A 22,200-nucleotide genomic window follows, 5' to 3' on the forward strand; every position below is an offset into this window, starting at 1 on the left:
CCCATCAATAACAGACCCAGTTGAGACACAGCAGCCAGAACTTTGGGCAGATTCATCTCTAATTCTACCAATTGTGGTGACCGGATGTCTGAAAGTTATCTGGTTCTTCAAGGAATACAATCAGTTACGTCACCAATGGAGCACACAATCTAAATAATCATGAATGGAATCCCTCAATTTGTTAGTATCATCTTAAGCAGATGGTGGTGTGGTGGTAATGTCATTGGACTAGTTATTCCAAGGCTCAGGCTAATTCCCCAGGGGCATGTGTTCAAATCCCATCTGGCATTTAACTTCAAGAAATAAATCTGGAATATAAAACTACTCAGTAATGGTGACCATTATTGATTTTCATAAGACAATGCCCATCTGGTTGATTAATGCCCTTTAGGGAAGTAAATATTGAGTCCTTACCTGGCTTACAAGTGACTCCAGACCTATGGCAATGTGGTTGATTTTTAATTGCTCTATGAAATGGCCTCTAGCAAGCCACGGACTGTAATGATTCAGGAAGGCAGCTCATCACCACTTTCTCAAGGCAATCAGGGATGAGCAGGAAATGCTCGTGGACCCAACGATGCCGTGAATAAATGAAAAGAAGTAAAGTGATTGTCATTTGGACAAATGTGACAGCCTAGGCCTGCCATTTTCAGTGCAATATTGCTCTAAAATAATAAGACAATTGTAGCAAATCAAAGAAATATTGTATATGCTTGAGTATTTTAAAAATACATTTTTGGTGCCCTATTATTTTTTTCCAATTAAGGGGTAATTTAGCGTGGCCAATCCGCCTACGCTGCACATCTTTGGGTTGTGGGGGTGAGACCCAGGCCGACACGGGGAGAATGTGCAAACTCCACATGGACTGTGACCTGGATACTTGAGTAGCATGGTGGCGCAATGGTTAGCACTGCTGCATCACGGCACCAAGGTCCCAGGTTCGATCCTGGCCCTGGGCCATTGACCGTGTGGAGTTTGCACATTCTCCCCATGTCTGTGTTGGGCTCCCCTTTTTCTATTTATTTCAGCCTCCAGTGTTTGGTGTTTGTGTTTCTTTCCTTTGGCTCCATTCCAGGTGAGTATATCTTTCTATTACTTTATTTGCGTAAATGATTAACTAATTGACTAATTAAATAAATACGGTTGGATAGATATAGCAGGACTGGTGGTGTGCCGTGATTACAGCATGTGGGAATGTGTGGAATGCACTGTTACCCCAGACAATTATATCTGCAGTAAGTGTCTGCCACTTGGGTAACTTCAGCTCGGAATTGCTGAGCTGGAATATGATTTGCGGAACATCAAGGAGGGAGAGTAGCTAAAGTAAACGTTGGTCCCTTAGAAACAGAGATGGGAGAAATTATCATGGTGGAGACATTGGACAAATGTGGCGAGACTTTGTGCCCCCTCCCCGTGGCAGGTTTCACGGCAGGGGAGACAACCCGCCATTGCCCACGTGGTTTTCCCGCTTCACGCACCTCCCCTACTGAAGGAAAACCCGTGGCGGGGGTTCACCGTCGATGGGACCGGAAGATTCCACCAGCTAGGATGGCTGGAAAATTCCATGTTGTGTCTGTGTTCACTGTAGCAGACACAAATATCACACCAGAAATAAGTGGTAACCTAAGTGGTAAAAGGGGAAACTAAGGAAATTAATAACGGCAAAGAAGAAATATTGGAGAAAATGAAGGGACTAAAATTTGACATGTTTCTGGGACCTGATGGCCTCCATCTTCAGGTTCCACAAATCTTCAGAAGCAGTGGGTATACGGCTCTGTTTTTCCAAAATTCCTTTGATTCTGGAGAGGTCCCATTAGATCAGAAGTTGGAAAATGTTGAACCATTTTCAAGAAAGGAGGGAAAAAGAAAACAGTGAACTGCCGACCAGTTAGCCTAACATCAATTGTTGGTAAGTGCTGGCATCTACTATTAAGGAAATCTTAACAATTCACTTCAAAAAACATATAAATGATTAGAAAATTCAACATAGGAACAGGAGGAGGCCATTCAGCCTGTCAATTCTGCTCCACCATTCAATATGATCATGGTTGATTGGATACTTCAGTGCCTTTTACAGCCACCACCCCCATAACCCTTTGCATTGTTGCTAATCAGAAATCTATCAATCTTTGTTTTAAACATACTCAATGGCAAAGCTGCCACAGCTCTCTGGGGCAGGCGAATTCCAAAGATTCACAACCCTTAGAATAAAGAAATTTCACCTCATCTTGGTCGTAAGTGGCTTTTCCCTTAGACTCCCCAACCAAGGGAAACATTGGGGGCTGGATTCTCCGCCCCGCCAGATTTCTGGTTCAGCACGCCAGCGGGATGCTCCCTTTCACTGGCTGGGCAATAGGGTTTCCCATTGTGGGGCAGCCCCACGCCGTCAGGAAACCCCCGGGCTGCCGGCAAAATGGAGCATCCCGCCGGTGGAGAATCCAGCCCCTCACCTGCATCTACCCTTTAAATATATTGTAGGTTTCAATGAGATCACCTCTTATTCTTTGTAACTAGACAATACAAGCCCAGTTTGCCCAATCTCTCTTCATGAGGCTGTTTAGCTCACTGGGCTAATCGCTGGCTTTGAAGGCAGATCAAGGCAAGCTAGCAGTACGGTTTGATTCCTGTAACAGCCTCCCCGAACAGGCGCCGGAATGTGGTGACTAGGGGCTTTTCACAGTAACTTCATTTGAAGCCTACTCGTGACAATAAGTGATTTAGGGGCTGTTTAGCATGGGCTAAATTGCTGGCTTTGAAAGCAGACCAAGGCAGGCCAGCAGCACGGTTCGATTCCTGTAACAGCCTCCCCAAACAGGTGTGGAATGTGGTGACTAGGGGCTTTTCACAGTAACTTCATTTGAAGCCTACTTGTGACAATAAGCAATTTTCATTTCATTTCATAAGATAGTCAAACCAAAGATGTGCAGGATTGATGTAAGTGGATTGGCCAAGCTAAATTGCCCCTTAATTGGGGAAAAAAAATAATTGGGTACGTTAAAGCCTTCCTAATAGTTTGTTGAACCTGCATGTTAGTCTTCAATGATTTATGGACAAGGACAGCCAGGTCTCTGTATCTACACTTTCTAATTTCTTACCATTTAGGAAGTGCTCTGCACAATTATTCCTTTTACCAAAGTGGATTCCCTCATGTTTTTCCAGATGATATTCTTTTTTTAAAAAATAAATTTAGATTACCCAATTTTTTTTTCCAATTAAGGGGCAATTTAGCATGGCCAATCCACCTACTCTGCACATTTTTGGGTTGTGGGGGCGAAACACACGCAGACACGGGGAGAATGCAAACTCCACACGGACAGTGACCCAGAGCCGGGATCGAACCTGGGACCTCAGCGCCGTGAGGCGGTTGTGCTAACCACTAGGCCACCGTGCTGCCCTTCCAGATGATATTCTAACTGCCATGTTCTTGCCCACTCACTAGGTCTGTCTGAATCCTCCTGTAATTGCCTTACAACTTCTTCACAACACACATTTGCACCTAGCTTTGTATCATCCGCGAACTTGGAAGTGTTACATTTGATCCCCATATTCAAATCATTGATATGTATTGTGAACAGCTGGGGTCCAAGTACCGATCTTTGCGTTATCCCACTAGTCCAAGCCTGCCAACGCGAGAATGACCCATTTATTCCTACTCTCTCTGCGGCCTGTTAGCCAACCCTTACTATTGGGTTTACTATTTGCTCAGTTGGCTGGACAGCTGGTTCGTGATGCAGAGCGAGGCCAACAGTGCAGGTTTAATTCCCTTACTGGTTGTGGTTAATCATGAAGGCCCCATCTTCTCAACCTTGACCCTCGCCTGATCCTCAGTTTAAATCGCCACCAGTCAGCTCTCCCCCTCGAAGGGGAAAGCAGCTGATGGTCATCTGGGACAATGGCGACTTTACTTTTACTCAGGGGAAATTCAGTTTGACAAATTTATTAACGTCTTTTGAGCACATAACTAGGTGGATAGATAAGGGAGAACCAGTAGATTTAGCACACCTGGATTTCCAAATGCCATTTGATAAGGTGCCACAGAGAAAGTGAAAAGCAAGATCAGGGTCATGGGTTGGGGGTAATATTTTAGAATGGACAGATGATTGGTTAGTGGTAGAAAGCAGAGAGTGTGCATCAATGGAGTTCTTTCAAAGTGGCAGATAGTGAATAGCAAAGTGCAGCGAGGATCAGTGCCGTGGTCTTAACTGTTTACAATCCACATTGATGGCTTAGATGAAGAGACACAGAGTAATGTACCGATGTTTGCTCATGATACCAAGCTGGGTGGGAAGGTAAGCTGTGGGGAGTTCAAAGAGAATTGACAGGTTAAGTGAGTGGGAAACGAGATGGTAGATGGACTACAATGTAGGGTAGTGTGAAGTTGTTTTCTTTGGTCGTAAGAGTAAAAAAGGAGAACCACTTTTAAAAGGTGTGAAACTTTTTACTGTTGATGTTCAAAGAGATTTGGGTGTGTTTGTACAAGGAACACAGAAAGTTAGCGTGCAGATGCAGCAAGCAATTCAGAAAGAATGTGGCATGTTGGCCTTTATTGCAAGGGGTTTGGAATACAATTATAAAGAAGTCTTGCTGAAGGGGTTTGATAGGGTAGACACTGGGAGATTGTTTCCGCTGGTTGGAGACACTAAAACATGGAGGCGGGGGGGGGGGGGGGGGGCACAGTCTCAGGATAAGCAGCCGATTATTTAGGGCTCAGATGAAAAAAGGTTACTTTAAAAGTTTGTGGAACTTTGGAATTCTCTGCCCCAGGAGGTTGCGGATGACCCATCATTGAAAATATTTAAGATTGGGATAGACAATTTTCTGGTCTCTTGGGGAATTAAGGGATTTGAGGAGTGCGTGGGATAATTGAATTGAAGCCTAATATCAGGCATGATAATAATCTTTATTGCCACAAGTAGGCTTACATTAACACTGTAATGAAGTTACTGTCAAAATCCCCCAGTCGCCACATTCCAGCACCTGTTCGGGATGCACGGAGGGAGAATTCAGAATGTCCCAATTACCTAACAAGCACCTCTTTCGGGACTTCTGGGAAGAAATCAGAGTACCCGGAGGAAACCCACGCAGGCAAGGGGAGAACATGCACACTCCGTAAAGACAGTGACCCAAGCTGGGAATCGAACCTGGGACCCTGGCACTGTGAAATCATAGTGCTAACCATTATGCTACCATGCTCCCCGATGTACTTAATAGCAGAGCAGGCTCGATGGGTTACTCCTGCTTCTTAAATTCTAGAAGATCGAATGGCCTCCTTTCGTGCTGTAATCAATCTATGATTCCATTTATACAGCACCTTCGATATCTCAAAGTGCTGCACCGTTACTGAGACAAGCGCAGCCATCAATTTGCACACAGCAAACAGCAATGGAACGAACATCCCAGATTACTGATAAAATCTCGCAGCTGAACAACGATGGGAGTTCGCCTGCCCCTTTGTGCAATGTGTATCGCCGGGCATCATTGTTAGTGGGAAACCCAATCGTCATGAAGGCAGCTGGCAAGCGACAAAGTAAAACCTCGCCTGTCCAGCTGTTGCCAAGTGAACTTAAATTACAACACTAAGGTGAGCATTTCTGCAAGGTTTCACCGGTGAATAAAATATTGATGTGTCTTTATCTAAATGAGGCTAAGGTCCCTTTCCTAATCACGTCAGGGACCACAGGATGACACCCAAAAGGAGGATTAAATGCTTCTATTTGCTGAGTTATATGAAACATCCCCAAGCATCTTCAGTAAAATTGAATGTTTTTCTAGTGTGTTTAAAGAATAAAGCAAAGTGGAAAATGCTCATATTTCACAGAGTGAGGTTCCAACTCCAGATAAAATCCCCCTTTTGTTTGCAAGCCAATTTATCTATGTGCCTGCCAGCACGTCGTGCTTCACAGTCCTTTCGAGTCCAGTAACAATGCTGACCTTTGTTCTGTTACCCCCTCCAGGGTGGAGAAATCGGTGCAGGTCAGTGAAGTCAGGTCAAGGACTGGTAAACATGCGTCTTGCTAACCCCCAGCTCCGCACATTGCGCCTTGCTCTGCTGTGTCTTTTTTCCTTACTCGTTCTTGGCATTTGAGCTTTACTGGCAAAGCCAGCATTGACAACCCATCCCTAAACACCCTCTAGAAAGGTGGTGGTGAGCCATCTGCTTGCAGTTCATGTCGTGTCGGTGCACCCGCACTGTTTTTCTCCCCCTGTGCGTTTGATACAACCATATTGCTGCGGGTCTGAAATCATGTGTAGGCTAGTCCAGGTAAGGATGGTCATGAATGAACCAAGTCAGTTTTGAAGAGCAATCCAGTCGTTTAATGATCCAGATATATCAATTAATTAACTTCAAATTGCCCCATTAATTGTGGTGGGATTTGAACTTACATCTCTGGGCCCACTGGATTAATTGGCCAGTGACATTTCCACTATGGTATCATCCACTTTTTGCCTTTGAACCTTTAAATCCAATTAGCTGTCAGAAAAAGCAATGGATAGGACAGCACTGCTGCCTCACGGCGCCCAGGTCCCAGGTTCGATCCCGGCTCTGGGTCACTGTTCGTGTGGAGTTTGCACATTCTCCCCGTGTCTGCGTGGGTTTTACCCCCACAACCCAAAGATATGCAGGCTAGGTGGATTGGCCAAGCTAAATTGCCCCTTAATTGGAATTTAAAAAAAAAAGATAAGTGGCATTTCAACTGCTTTGAGTTGCTTAAATGGAGTTAGTAGCAGGTATAGATACTGTAGTAGGTTTAAGTTTTTCCTTGCGTTTAAGAACTGTTTAACTGATAATTGTAAAGCTATTTTCTTCTGTTAATGTGGTTAATTCTGTGTTTAAATTAAAGTTTGTTTTAACATAAAACAAAAAAAGACCTATTGGTCAGTCATCACTTCTGGGTTAAGTATCCTTTCCTCAGTTTTTATAAATTAAAAAAAATTGATCGGAATTCTTGTCTGGTATCCTAGCTAGTGTTGGGGTCAGGTCCGGTATCTTTACTAGTGCTGGGGTCAGGTCCGGTATCCTAACTAGTGATGGGGTCAGGTTAATCCATCTGGTGGTCACACCCATCTGTCAGGATATTACACCCTGCATCCCAACAATCGAGGCTACTGTTAGTATGTATCCGTGTCCCATGGGACAAACTCAAACCATCGCTCCTCTCGGAAGCATGCCAGTGCGTCCATGTGTGAGGGTGGCACTGAGCTCAGCTGCGATGTCCTGTGACGAATAGTTAACACTCTTAACTCAAGAGATGAACAGTGGCCTCTTTTAGTGATGTCTACCTGTGGTTGTGGGAACGATACACTCGTATAAAACATAGAACAGTACAGCACAGAACAGGCCCTTCGGCCCTCGATGTTGTGCCGAGCCATGATCACCCTACTCAAACCCACGTAACCACCCTATACCCGTAACCCAATAACCCCCCCCTTAACCTTACTTTTTAGAACACTACGGGCAATTTAGCATGGCCAATCCACCTAACCCGCACATCTTTGGACTGTGGGAGGAAACCGGAGCACCCGGAGGAAACCCACACACACACGGGGAGGACGTGCAGACTCCACACAGACAGTGACCCAGCCGGGAATCGAACCTGGGACCGTGGAGCTGTGAAGCATTTATGCTAACCACCATGCTACCGTATAGATCAGCACTTTTGAGGAGAGTTGAGAAAATATCAGAGAACGTTCTGAATAGGACAAGAAATACGAGCATTTGCTTCAACTTGCTGTATAAAGACAACCACTCAGTGTTATTGCTCAAAACACTACAGCCTTTATTCTCGCTTCAATCAAACTGGGGATTTGGACCAGTACATGAACGGTATTCAGTTAGATCCTTGAAGTAAATTCTCTATTTAAATTTTCCTTTGGTTAACAGTACAAAGATTGCTTATCAAACTGCCGTAGCCACAGCAGCATCTCCTCCAACAGCCTGGGACAGAGGTCTGCTGAATAATTCAACAACAAAAAAAATGTCATCCTCATCATCGTACGAAAACTTGCTCTTGAGGTACTGAAGACTGCCGACTCTCTCCTTTTGAGTAACACAGACACGAAAAGGCAGCATCACACAATTATAATACAGTTCTGTAACCACAGCCTGCAATTTTCTTCACATGGTCCGTGATGTGTATTAACTTCTTCATCGTAGAAAGAAAACACTATTGTTTAATTACCAAATTGTAAAAAAAAGCAGCTTTTACATACATCAAGAGCATATAGAACTAGTGCATTTCTGAAGCGTCAACTATTTAACAGAATGCATCCTATGTACCACATGTATTGCACTTGTCTCCGTGTACATCTTTACCCCGTATACGGTGCACCAAAGTCTCTTCAAAGTATGTAACCGTATTAAAAGATTATAAAGGTAAAAATACATTTTTTTTACACATCAAATTCAGAAATTGGACAGAAGACTTTTTTTTGAACTTTTACAAAAAACAGACGATGAAAGTGAAATCAGAGGCCACAAGGAAAGATTATTGCACTCAGCTTGTGTCCTTCCATTTTTAATCAATGGGTGAGGAAGAAATAAAGGTGGTAAGGTTGTGGATGAATTCATGGGTTGTTTCATGATGGTCTCGAAATGCAACTTTCCGTTCCCAACATCCCTTTGGTTATTTGGCAGCTAAAACAAAAGCGGAGGGGAGGAGGAAGGTTGAACGTAGTGGGGGCACAGAACAGGCAGAATTCCATTGTCACCTGTTATCTGACCTGCCTCACGTTCCATTCCATTGACGTCCCCAGCTCGTATCCAATTTTACCCCAATAGTGTTTTATCATTCTCAGAGAGATGCTAGTCTTTGACAGCTCAGTTTTAGTGTATGGTTACTTACTTATTTATAGTTTCTTAAATGTAAAACAGAGAGGGATCATGCACACGCTTCTCCATTGGCCTAGTGGGCAAAGGCACTGTGCATTGCAGCAATAAAAACCATACAAGATCCAATGGTCAAATCCTTGATACCCCCTCCCATTGGTCTGAGACAGGCCATACCTCTGGGGTCAGGCTGCGTCCTCGCTCTTGCCTGCTATCCATTCTGCTGGTGCGGATATCAGGCAGGATGAGATATCGTCTTGCCAACAGTCAGGGCCCGCACATGAGGAATGGGGACTTGACTGAGGAACCAGCCAATCCCTGTGCAAAGATGCCAGCGCTCTCAGTCCTCATTCAGGAAAAAGAATTGTAAAAAGAGAGATCACACACACTACAGGTGCATCTGCTGTTCAGTTGTGAACACAGGGCTTATTCTTGTCAGTACACCGAGGAACCGTTGTACCAGTAACAGCTACAGCATAATATGGGTACAGTCTGTGGGTTTACACTGAGGCAGAGAGAGCTCGTTGAGAGGGGAGGCAAGACAAACACTTGCATCCTTACACGTCACTCCCGACAGCCTCTAAAACTGGCTCCCGGGGTGTATGAAGTGAGGCCGTAGCTAAACATCCTGCCTCCAACTGAGCATAGGTACATGACACCAGGGCAGTGATAGATATAACATCTGTGGGGAGTTAAAAAAGTCACAATTTGAAAGAATCTTCATTGCATCAGCACCGCGCTCACAGCACTGGGTGGAGAATGGGGGAAGACATGCTTGTGAAGACCTAGAAACGAATGTATTTATAATCAACCTCCCGTCTCAACACGAATAACACATATTCAAACAACGGATGGAGGAAACGCATTCAAATACATTCAGCATTTGGATGCTCGTATTGCTTAGTGGAATTTACAGATTCAGATTTACTCTCTTGTAAAACACCAAAACCAAAGGAGAAACACAAATTGGAGAACTTTTGCTTACGTTCTGTGACCAATCATTTTCCTTTCAGTTGAAGCGCTCTTTCTGGCTGCAGTGAGGGAGGTGGAGGAGGGAAGCTGGCTCTGCCTCCAGCAGCTTTGAACAGAGTGGAGGAAAAAGTTCTCCCTTCGAAGACGAAGAATCTTGTCCGTCGACCCCACTCCCCGACTCTCCAGTCCATGAAGCAGCAACTGACACAGGTCCCCGAAGGGTCACTGGTTGTGAAAGATTTCTTTTTTTTCTTTTTTCTTTCTATAAACTTAGAGTACCCAATTCATTTTTTTCCAAATAAGGGGCAATTTAGCGTGGCCAATCCACCTACCCTGCACAGCTTTGGGTCGTGGGGGCGAAACCCACGCAGACACGGGGAAGAATGTGCAAACTCCGCACAGACAGTGACCCAGAGCCGGGATCGAACCTGGGACCTCGGCGCCGTGAGACTGCAGCGAGGCTTCACTGGTTGTGAAAGATGCGTCAGAGCAGGGAGAGTTTCAAAGCAGCACAGAAATATGCACACTTTTAAAATTAATTAATTTTGTGCCCCCCCCCCCCCAACGTGCCAAGTTCCGTTGGGGTATGAAATTGTGATTGGAAGGGTGGGGGGGGAAGAGTAATACTTTGTACATTTCACTCCTTAAGTGGACACCCTGGAGGCAGACAGCCGTCATCCTGCAGGCGGGCGATGTCAATTAAAGAGGGACCAGGTAAATAGGCAGCAAAAGCAGGACAGTGCCTTCAACGTTCACAACGTTTGCAGAAGCACAGATTTTTAATGCTGCTGCTTCGTGGTTGAAGTTGGAAACTCAGCACCGACGCTGGTGCCCATCCGACTCACCGCAATATCACCAAGTACAATCGCAGCCCGTAATTTGAACTGGAGGCACCCCCCCCCCCCCCCCCCCCCCCCCCCAAAACTCTGCTTGCAAAACCTTCTGCTTGCTGAGGCGTTTAACACATTTTGTCATTGGGAGGGGTGGGGAGCAGGAAGAGGGAATGTTGAGGTACAATTTTCTACAGGGCAATGTCAACATTGCTAACTCTTCATGGTGACGTGCTGATCCAACCCCCGGATTGGCAGCTTTGAGAGGGCCTGTGGAGTCCAGGAGTTCCCGTCCACTACTGTAATCATGGGCCCTTTTGTCGTGCCATCCAATCCATCCAGATCAGTGCTTCACCACCAATCCCTGACGGTATAATATCCCAGTAAAGGAGGAAAAGAAAAGGTCAAATTATTTAGACAGTGCACAAAACATCCATCACGGTACATGAACGGTACAATCGTCATTTCAAAGTATTTAATAAATATTGCTTTTTACTCTTTACATATAGATCGACTTAAAAAGGAGCACAGAGCAAAACATTGGCCTGAGTTCCACATAGTGGAACCAGAAATAATTACTCTGAAGTGACTTTGGTTAACTTGCCAGTATAAACGGGGCATTGTTTTTCCAAACTTTTTTCCAGAAATGTGTTTTTTTTTTATTCTTAAATTAAAATAAGCAAAAGGCACAGCACTATCACACCTCACAAAACAGTTTCTGTTTCAAAAACTTATTTCTCGTATAACTTCTAAAACCCTAGGTAAAGTGTACAAAGCTTTTAATAAACAACCAGCAACTCATATCTGAAATTCAAAATTACAATGAGTTATTTCTTGAAAAGCAAACACTGAAACAACTACTAACACGTTAACCCGGCGCCCCCAGAAACCAGAGCTAAAATGCCCCTGGAGGAGGCACTTCTTAAAAATTATATTTTCTTTTGAATTTCCATAGTATGTCCTTCCTAGTGCTACATGTAACCTAGCAACATCCTCTGGTGATGAAATGCAAGTGTATCGCTTTCAATAATCTGGATGTTCACAATGTCCAGACTTTGGAGCAAGATGAACTCTTCTCCCCTGCGGGTGGGGGCTTCACTACACTCCCCAGACGGTTCAAGTTGATGGCATCAGCCAGGGTTTGTGGGGGGTGAGTGGGCATCCAGTGGATTAGTGACAGCTTTTAATTTGGATAGCAATACCATTCGTGAAAATTTCCAAGCTCTCTAACTCCAGTTTTTCTGTTCATATATTGCTGCGTGGGCAGAAACATTGACACTCTATTCTGCTTCTGTCCCCTTCCTATTTAGCGTTACGTGCTTATTGTCTGGTGGGTAGGGTGGTGCCTTCTTTCGGAAAGTGCGTTTGCTCCTTAAGAGAGGCCTCTCCTGCCTCTTTCATTCTCCTCAGCACCTGTACACAAGGGCCAACAGTACCACACCACAGCTACATCAACTAATGAGAACTAGTCCAAGCCAATTCCACACTGTTGATTTTCATTCTCTTCGCAATGCTTTAAGGAGGAAAGGTTATCAACTTTAGTGTTTTCTCGAATATACAAACTAAGTTGACTTCCTTTTTTCCTCTTCTCTTCATCCCTTCTTTCTCGGTGAAATAACACTGAAAAGCAAAATAAAGTGACTGAAGTCAGTTCACGAGGACGTAGCCTCCATGTTGGGCATCAACTGTCTCCATCATCTCACAGTCAAAAAGCCCTGGGAGTTCAGGGATGGTTATGTTCTTGAAGGTCGTCGGCGGGTCAGAAGTGGCGCTGCATGCCTGACTTTCAGACAAAGCCAAGGCAACCTGCGGGGTTTGGTTGAGAGCGTATGGACAGTGTTCTGGGTAGCTGGGCTCGGGAGTCGTGGCTCCTACTAGATCACACGGCTGGTAAGGATACTGAAGGACTTGTTGCTGCTGCTCGAGGTGAACGTGCGGCTGAAGTGGAGGTTGGGTTGGCTGCTGAACGGGTGACATTTGGTGCAGTGATAGCTGAAGCTTATAGTGCTGGCTGAGGAAGGGGTCGCACTGCATCTGTTCGGAGGGCTCCAGCACGGGGCTTAGCGGTTGGACCATGCTGAATTGCTGCTGCTGTGCTTCAGGATGAGGTATGGGCATCGGTTGGGTTTGCTGCGGGTACGAGGCTTCTGCAATATGCATCTGGTTAAAATAAGCCTGGAGCTGCGATTGCTTGTGGAGAATCAGGCGCTTCTGTTGTAACCTGAAACGGGAGATCAGGGGTTTAGAACAAAGCTACAATTCACGAGGCAATCAAGGCAAGCTACAGATGGAAGGAACCTTGCTGTCAGGCGATACACATGAGGGGGTTTTCACAGCCTCCCAAATAGGATAACTGAAGGAATCATTTGATTTATTCTTTCAATGGATGTGGGTGTCACTGGCTCGGCCAGCATCTGGTGCCCACCCCTATTTGCCCTTGAACTAAGTGGCCTGATAGGCCATTTCAGAGGGCAGTTAAGAGTTAACTGCATTGCTGCAAATCTGTGGTCACATGTAGGCCACACCAGGTAAGGACGGTGGATTTCCTTCCCTAAAGGACATTAGTGAACCAGATAACACCATTTCGGAGACAAACTTTCAGTTCTAGATTTAGGGCGTGATCCACCTGAATTTGACCATAGACCTATAACGAGCGTGTTTAGCCGGGTGTTCTCTGGCGCTCGGAGCAGTGAGAAACCCGAACTGCCCCGGTTCCTGCACTGAGTTCCGCTCGCCGGACGTCCTCAGTGCAGATCGGTACGCCATTTAAAAATGGCTCCTGATCTCCTGATGCAATCCCCGAAACCGCCCCCCCCAGCCCTAACTCACCTATACGGGAATCTTCAGGCTCCCACTGCACCCCAGGCCCAATCCCCATTGCAGGAAAAATGCCAGTTTGGCACTGCCAGCCTGTCCAGGTGACACCAGCAGTGCCAGGGTGCTATGCTGCCCAGAGGGCTAGCACCTGTGTGGTCTCCAATCCCCTGGGAGACCCCCTCGAGTGCCATTCCATCTCGTCCCCTTTTATGGGGACCTGCACTGAATGTTGCTCGCCCGACGCCACCAAGGCAAAGGGGTTAGATCCCAACGCCTTGGGTAGATCATGGGGGTCCCTATTAGGGTGAGACTTGCTGTCTCTAATATGCAGATTTGTTAGAAAGTGATCCGGCCACAATGGGTGGGATTCAGATCGCGACGTCTCGCAGGATCTCCCGAGGCTTGGCGAATCGGGTAGATCCCGGAAGAGAGATCTCCCGCCATCTACCGGCCACGCCGTGGCTGGCTTTTGTGCATAACGTAGCCGGTAGATCTGCAGCCTCACTAAATGAAGTTACATTTTACCAGCTGCCAAGATGGGATTTGAATCCATGTCCGCAGAGCATTACCCTGGATCCTCGGCCTCTGGAATAGTAGGGTTCGAGTCTTACCTATGTTCCTGTAGTTGCTGCTCCAGACTCCTGGGTGTTTCCTTGCAATACAATGGACAGCTGTTTTGTGCTTTATTCAATAAGCTTGGGTTCTGGAAAACGTATGGAATCTTTATGACAACAAGAACTTGCATTCATATTGCACCTTTAGCACAGCAAGATCACTATAACTACCCCCTCCAAAAAGGCACTTCACAGAAATGGAGCATTATGAAACAAAATTTCAAAACGAGCTTCACAAGGAGAGGAAAGGTCAGGTGTAAGTATCTTTTGAATATTGTCTTAAAGGTGGAAAGGGAGAGGAAGAAAATATTTAGGAGTTTTGAGCCTAGATAACTGAAGAAACGGTGGCCAGTGTTTCGTGGGGGGGGTGGTGGTGGTGGTGGGGGGGGGGGGGGGGGGGGGGGGGGGGGGGAGCCATGGGAGAATTTGACCACAAGGATGAGAATTTTAAATTGCATCATTGGAGACATTGCAAGGAAATTATTATTCAAATGAAGGAATATTACAGTGAGACTCCATTGATCTGAGTTTTTTTTTTGTTGTGTTTTTCTTTTTCAAGATCCAACTCACAAGAAGCCTGCTGGGCGTTTTAGGAATAGATGCTACATTTCCACACCTCTGCCTCACAGACAACGAGATGAGTGTGATCACTGAGGGGAGAAGGCACTCGGTGATGGGTTCATCCATTAAAAGTGCAGGTCTTATTTCAAAATACACAAGTTGTGTCGATGATTCACAGAATTCCTACAGTGCAGAAGGAGGCCAATCGGCCCATCAATTCTGCAACCACCCTCCGAAAGAGGCACCCTACCTCGGCCCATTCCTCTGCCCTATCCCTGTAACCCTACCTAACCCGCACATCTTTGGACACTGAAGGGGAAATTTTTAGCATGGCCAATCCACCTAACCTACACATCTTTGGACACTTAGGGCGGGATTCTCCAGCCGCACCCGCCCGGGCGAGCGGAGAATCCCACCCGAGGTCAATGGACTTCCCCATTGTCCGCGGCTCGCCCGTGGTGTTCTTGCAGCGGGCGGGGCAGAAGAATCCAGCCCTAAGAAACAAGTTTAGCATTGGCCAATCCACCTAACCTGTACATCCTTGGACTTATTTCCGGAACGATTTTAACATTTTGATTAATACAGAGGCAGGCACTATTTTTCTCCCTGTGCGAAGGTGTTATGGACTCTTAAAATAGAATCATACAGGGCAGCACGGTGGTGCAGTGGGTTAACCCTGCTGCCTCACGGCGCCGAGGTCCCATGTTCGTTCCTGGCTCTGGGTCACTGTCCGTGTGCAGTTTGCACATTCCCCCCCGTGTTTGCGTGGGTTTCGCCCCCACAACCCAAAGATGTGCAGAGTAGGTGGATTGGCCACGCTAAATCTCCCCTTAATTGGAAAACATTAATTGGGTACTCTAAATTTTACAAAAAAAAAATAGGATCATACATGGTTACCGCACAGGAAGTGCTCATTCGGCCTGTCATCTGCAGGAACATTTCGCTTCATGGCACTCCCTCTCTCCTGCATAGCCCTGCACATCTCTCCCACTCGGATAATGATCCAATTCCCTTTCGGAAGTCTTGATTGACCCTCCCTCCACCAATCTCTCAGGCACCACATTCCAAATCCTAACCACTCGCTTGCATGAAAACAAATCTCCTCTCGCCATCACTTATTTTGCCAACTGCCTTAGACCTGTGCCCTCTGCTCTCGATCCTTCCACCAAAAGGGCAGAGTTTCCTCCCCAGCTACTCTGGCCCTTGGGCTGGTCACCGTGGGGATACAAATGGGACCTCAGGCCTGACGCTTCCAGTCTACCCATGGCTTCAATTCCTCCCCTGCGCCCACCATCTCCTCCCGCCTCCTGTTCGGTCTCAGCCAAACGGGTACTGAGCATGCTCAGAGCACAGCCCAATGCTGTGCCAGCGCACCAAGCTCATGTAGTCATGGTTAGAAGACTTTCTCACCTGTGGGGGATTCTGGGTCAACGGCCTGCCATAGAGGCCAATTAGCGAAGAACAAGTTTTAAAAAAAACAAGAGTACCTGTTGCGTACTCATAGCTAATTCAGAGAAACACAGTCAGTTGGTGCTCCTCTCATGGGTTCTTGATCAGTACAATTTGTCTGTTTGGTTGTGGGATTGGGCAGTGGGTGGGGTGGTGGGCAGTGGAGGTTGGTGTTTTTCAGGTGGATGAAGGCCAGGAGAGACAGTTCATTGCCAGTTTGACAGTGAGCTTCTGATTGCGGTTTGGCATTTGGTGTGTTGACGTCATCAGGAGCTGAGAATTTGCAACCTTTCAGATGACGGTGCCAAAACTGATGCTTCTTGCCCAACACCTAGCCTTGGATCTAAAAGACTCTGCCACTGGGGAGTTGAGTATCTTCAAATTTTCATGAATTAAAAAAACAGTTTTGAAAGTTAAGCAGGTTTCGTATTGCTCAGTGGCTGATAAATAGCCATTGACCCAGGCCATTACGCCCTTCACATGTTAAATTACAACATCGGATACAAAGGAACCCGAATTTAAGGATTCTCAATTCGTATTGCAGTGGTTTGGAAGACTCCAGTCTCTTTCTGTGAATTTTGCAAATGGATCGTGTTACATTGACCTCTGCATTCACTACAACTCTGCACGGCCGGCCCTAACCAAACCATTGCCAGGCTGGCAGCGGGCACAGCGGGTGAGGGTGAACACCATTTGTTGAGCAGCACAATAGTGCTTTAGACTTTGGGCGCGATCGAACGGCCAAGCTGCGCCCGTAAAGCAGCTCGCCGCAGCGCAGCGCTAGAAGCCAGATGACCCCCCCCCCCCCGGAATCTAACCGGCTCACAGCACCACTCCATGCGGGATCTAATGGGATCTTGCGAGATGTTGCAACGCAAACCCTGCCCACTGTGGGGCGGGATCACTTTCAGGCAAATGTGCCTATTGAAGCGAGACAGCCGGTCTCATCTTAATGTTCAGTTTCCCGAGGCATTGGGAATCTATGCCCTTCGCCGCCGAGACCTCAAGTGAGCGGCCTTCAGTGCTGGTCTCCACTAATGGGGACCAGATGGGACGCCACTCGCCAGGTTCTTGCAGGGCATCGGAGGCTCCAGGTGCATGCCCTTTGGGCAGGGTGGTGCCCTGGCACTGCTGGTTCCGCCTGGGCACCCTGGCAGTGTCACGTGGGTGCCAGCCTGGCACTGTCAGAGGCCAAGCTGGCATCTTTTTGCACAGGAGCAATTGGATTGAAGGTGCCCTGCACCGGCGTTGAGGGAGTGCAGGGGGATCGCTTCGGGTGCCCCAGAGATCCCTCTCGCTACACTGAGGAATTCCAGCGAGTGGAGCATCTCAGTGCTAAAAACGCAGCTATGTGCGCCTCGGCCGCGCGTTCACCGCTGAGGCCCTCTGTCTAACCCGGGTGACGGTTTACTTCTCAGCGCTGCGAGCGCCGGGAAACATGCGGCTAAACGCGCTCGCTATGGGACTTTGTTCCCATTTAGTTAAATCCCGCCCTTCAATGCCAAATGGACATTGCTTCACAGAATGCTAACGCACGTCCAAAATTGAACAGACTTTTGGCACAGCTCCCAAAAGTCATTTCTGGAGTGTAGCACAATGGCACCTCATCCACTGAATTACTGACCGCTACTTGTTTACGAATGAATGCATCCAGAACCTTCTACTAGGTTTTGTTTATTCTTAACTAAATGTTAAAAAAACTAAATGCCTTGCAATTAAAATCCGAGAGTCAAAATACTTATACCGGTAATCGATGTTGCAAATAGTGCGTTTCTAGGCTCTGGCGTCGTGAGAGCATGTGTGGGTGGACTCCATTAGGGTATAATGCTACATTTTCTTGATGACGAGAAACTTCATCCTACAATAAAAGTCATGGCAGTGATTTGTTTTGTTGCAAAGTCTGGTTAATGCTGCCCTATTTAATTTGCAGTTACAACTGATAAATTCAATCAGAATGCAAGGTGATGGTTTCATGGTTTAACATTCAAATTTACTGAACAGGTAATGGTGTAGTGCCCGTAACACAGAAAAAAAACCACATCTCAGTCCACCTTGCGGACGAGATGGTGGATGCCGTCTATGAGAGGGGATTAAAAGTGTACTTGGATGACCCGGTCGGAGAGGTCTTTACAGGCTGGGAGGGAGGTAGAAGCTTGAAGCAGAGCTCTAGTCAACAGAGGCAGGGTCAGAGATCGAGAGATCGACGTGCCACAAAAATAATAAATGGAGTCAACAGAGAGATGCTCCATCAGCAGGAATGTAAAAAACAATCCAGTGTCATGAAGGGAAAATGGGGTGAGGTTTAAAGCACAGGAGGTCGCCACACCTCCCAGCTCACTTTCTGAGGAGTCATGTGGAGAAACAAATAATTGTACAACATGCGATAACAACTTGGGGAAGTGCTTCTCTAGACACTTTTGGAGAGAAGCCCGCACGAAGAGCAGGCAATCTTATGAGAACTTTCCACAGTGATGGGACTGGAACCACCTCCCAATTGGGTTTGTTACTGTTCCTAGATCCTCGTCCAATGTATAATGAATTAATTCACTGCGGTAAACACATCAGAAGATGGGACAGAACTATTCCTGACTTATTGGGTGAGGTTCTGCCCCCGCAGCCTGTTCGGTGGAGGCTGATCTTCTGATACCGCCGCTTTATTTCCGCTTTCATTTCATTCCATTAACGGGGCCTCCCGTTGTTCATATCCGGGAAACCCATGGCGACGGTGGTTGGGGGGGGGGGGGTTTGGCCATGTGTGGACCTGGAACATCCCACCGGCACGAACGGACAGAAAATCCCACCCATTGTTTCTCAGTTGTTCTTAGGCCAGCCCAGTCATTGAAAATACATTGAATCTCACATCTTCTCAATCACTCTAACAATGTCTTTTAACCATGAACCTTGGCAGGAGAGTTTACCTGATGGTGGTTGGTGAGGAGGCCTTGTAAATGTGCTGCCGGTAACACATCAGGATCTTCATCTGAACCCAACTGTTCGTACAACATCTGTACCTTGTTGAGCTCCAGAATTCCTTTGGTCCGGGCTAGATTCTGAAGGTGCTGGCGGAAGGCTACAATACCTAGTTGAAGAAATGGAGGTCAATTGGAGTCCTCTGCACGGTTCGAATCATAGAAAAATGGAATCATAGAAACTTCCAACACAAAAGGAGGCCATTGAGCCACCAGTACTTTGCCTCTTAAAATTATTTACGGACCTACTTCCACCGCCTGCTCAGGTGGGTATTCCAGATCCTGACAACTCTTTGGCTGAGAGGGGGAAAAGCAAGATGTTGAAAGTGCAATGGATAGTCTCTTCAAATTCATAATAGAAAACAACGCTTCTATTAAATGAGGAATCGCTTATCTTGGACCCAAGGTTGTGGTTCAATTCACGATTTTTTGCCTTCGTATTGGAAGGAAGTGTGTGCCATGCCGTAGCTGGGCCGCTGCGGCTGTCAGACACTTTGCCACAGATAGAGGGAATGCTAAAATAGTTTTCTCTCTTACAGCAAGGCATGACCCCAGAAACCTATGACAAAGAGACAGGGGCATGACCAACGGAACCAAACCGTACACTTTTCAAGGGGAAAATATAAAGCCTCCTAATAAAAATGAATCCTATTCTGAGGGACAATACAGCTCTCTGCGAGAATGTGTTACCTCCCTCTCCATTTGTTCCTGTTATGAGCAACCTGTTTCAGCTCAAACCACTGGTCCACAGTCACCTTTTACATGTAGCTTTCTATTTTCGACACTTCCGTTACTGCTCCTTTGCAAACTGCACTTCTCCAAACCAACAGGCTATACAACAACATACAATCTTTTTGGTCGAATACTACTGATACGGGAGCAAATACTTCACAGCAAGTCTGATCACACTATTTTATCTGAAAAGAGTTATTCTGGCAGCATAGCTCAGTTGACAGCATGTTTGGCTCTGGGTCAGAGGATTAAGGTCTGAAGCTCACACCAGGGTTGGGGCACGCACAAGCCACACTGACACTCCAGCGGAAGATGTATTGTTGAGAGCAATTAAAACAATGGCCTTTTCCCAATTCTTTTTTTTTTCCCAATTAAGGGGCAATTTTGCATGGCCAATCCACCTACCCTGCACATCTTTTTGGGTTGTGTGTGTGTGTGTGTGGGGTGTGTGTGTGTGTGTGTGTGTGTGTGTGGTGTGTGTGTGTGTGTGTGACCCACAACAGGCACAGGGGGAATGTACAAACTCCACACGACAGTGACCCAGGATCGAAGCCGGGTCCTCGGCACCGTGCAGCCCTCCGTTGGCCGCTTCCCACATTTAAGTGGGCATAGAAGATTCCACACCGCCACCGTTGAAAGGGCAGAGAGTTCTTCTGGCAACATGTCACACTCAACCAGCACCACCAGAGTGAAATGGGTGTTGTTATGTGAAAAACGCTACTCCGTTTGCCTTCGTAACACTGTTCAAAGTAATTTGCTGATACATAAAGTGCTTAGTCAAAGGTTATAGTGATAATATGTCAAATAAACTATGTGTAGTTAGGAACGAGTTGGCGTTATTTAGGAACTGAAATCAAATTTACATCAAAGTGGGCAGCAAGTCGAAGGAAATGCCTGTCATTTCATCGCACCACAAACCACAAATTGGGAGTTCTCACATTTACAATACAGCAGACCGTGAGAAGATGTTTCCACTTGTGGACAGAGCAAGAACGAGGAGTTATAAATATAAGATCGTCATTAATAAATCCAATAGGGTTAGAACGTGGAGCTCACAAGGAGTAGTTGAGATGAGTGCCACAGATTAATTGAAAAGGGAAGCTAGATAAATGCTTGAAGGCGAGAGATGGGAGGATGAAGTGAAAGGGCGAGATGGGGGAGGGCAGGAGGAAGTTAATGTGCTGCATGAACATAGACCCAGATCTACTGGGTTGAACGGCCTGCTTTTGTGACTTGGAACTTTATAACACGATAGACCCCTAGGCAGCGGGAGACCAGAGCTCAGACATCTGGAAATGTCCAGGGGAATGCTTCTATTCAATGCGAATGGAGGGGCAATGTCCCACTTAAACTCCTTAGTCCCGCCAGTGACCTGCCATGTAACATCTTTCTTACAAAAACATCAGAGTGCGACCCAGCGGATGATAAAGCAGAGGAAGAAACTGGTTGCTTCATGCAGAGATGATGATAATGGTGTGTAGTTTGTTGTTACAATGACAGTGAAACTGTCAGCACTGTCGTGTCTTGCCTTGTGAAATTGATAGCAACCTCTGGTGTCCATACATGCATAATTAAACACGGAAATCCAGAAGTTACGGTCAGTGACTCCTTGTATCTCCACGGGGCGCAGTGTTGAAACCCTCGCAGATGGTAATTAATTAGAAATCACTGATCTGACGTGAACCTCCACTTTTTAAATCCATCATTGTTTAATTGTTGGATGAAGTGTAACTAGGCTTTTAATGGCGTACTGAATCTCAATCATTACTAAACGATTATTTTTAAAACGTGTTCACCATATTTCAGCTTGTACCTTAATTCCATGTATACATTTCGCTCTGCATAATGTTGTTAAAAGTGAAGGATAAACCTTTTTATTTCTTGGTTTGTTGTCTGAGAATTCGTCAATGTGACTGGCTGTTTAGCCTGTTTGGTGAGGCAGCAGTGCTAACCACTGTGCCGCCTGTGGCGGAAGGGAATTCCAAACCTCTACCACCCTTTGTGTAAAAAAGTGTTCATTCCTGAAAGGTACAGCTCTAATTTTTTTATTTCATGATTCACTGACCAGTGCAAATAACTCTTTGCTGTTTACCTTCTCAAATCCTTTCCCAATTTGTACAGGTCTTTGAGACTCTGGCTGAATCTTCTCTGCTCCATTCAATATAGGCCGAGAATTTCTTTATCTAATCTTTTTGTTCCTTATGTTATACATTCTATGTTGCACCTTTTCCATGGCAATTCAACAGGCTGACCCAGCCTGCACAGGACTCCAACCCCAATATAACTTGCAGATTCAACATTTCTTCCCTGCTTCTGTATGGGATCAAGTCAGGAAGTAGATTGCAAACTGGAATTTCCCGCGGGAAATATGCTTGATACAGGCAGCTATCCTGAGACTAACACTGACTGGGTATTAATGATGATCATGG

At 46.2% G+C, this 22,200-nt stretch overlaps 1 protein-coding gene across 3 annotated transcripts in view; it reads right to left on the minus strand.

Annotated features, from left to right (window-relative positions):
* Positions 1–7,754: 7,754 nt before the first annotated feature.
* Positions 7,755–22,200, minus strand: part of sik2a (salt-inducible kinase 2a) — a 164,114-nt gene continuing 149,668 nt past the window's right edge. Inside the window, exons 12-15 of one of the 3 annotated variants that reach the window (XM_038779350.1) lie at positions 18,989–19,149; positions 17,815–17,928; positions 14,058–14,149; positions 7,755–12,850 (exon numbers count right to left, since the gene is read on the minus strand). In XM_038779350.1, coding sequence (XP_038635278.1) covers positions 12,277–12,850; positions 14,058–14,149; positions 17,815–17,928; positions 18,989–19,149 — 941 coding nt within the window. In that variant the 3' untranslated portion in view covers positions 7,755–12,276. The remainder of the gene's footprint in view (positions 12,851–14,057; positions 14,150–17,814; positions 17,929–18,988; positions 19,150–22,200) is intronic. The other 2 variants (XM_038779352.1, XM_038779353.1) reach the window with 2 other exon arrangements.

Source organism: Scyliorhinus canicula, chromosome 19, assembly GCF_902713615.1.
Source record: "Scyliorhinus canicula chromosome 19, sScyCan1.1, whole genome shotgun sequence".
Taxonomy (NCBI): Eukaryota; Metazoa; Chordata; class Chondrichthyes; order Carcharhiniformes; family Scyliorhinidae; genus Scyliorhinus; species Scyliorhinus canicula.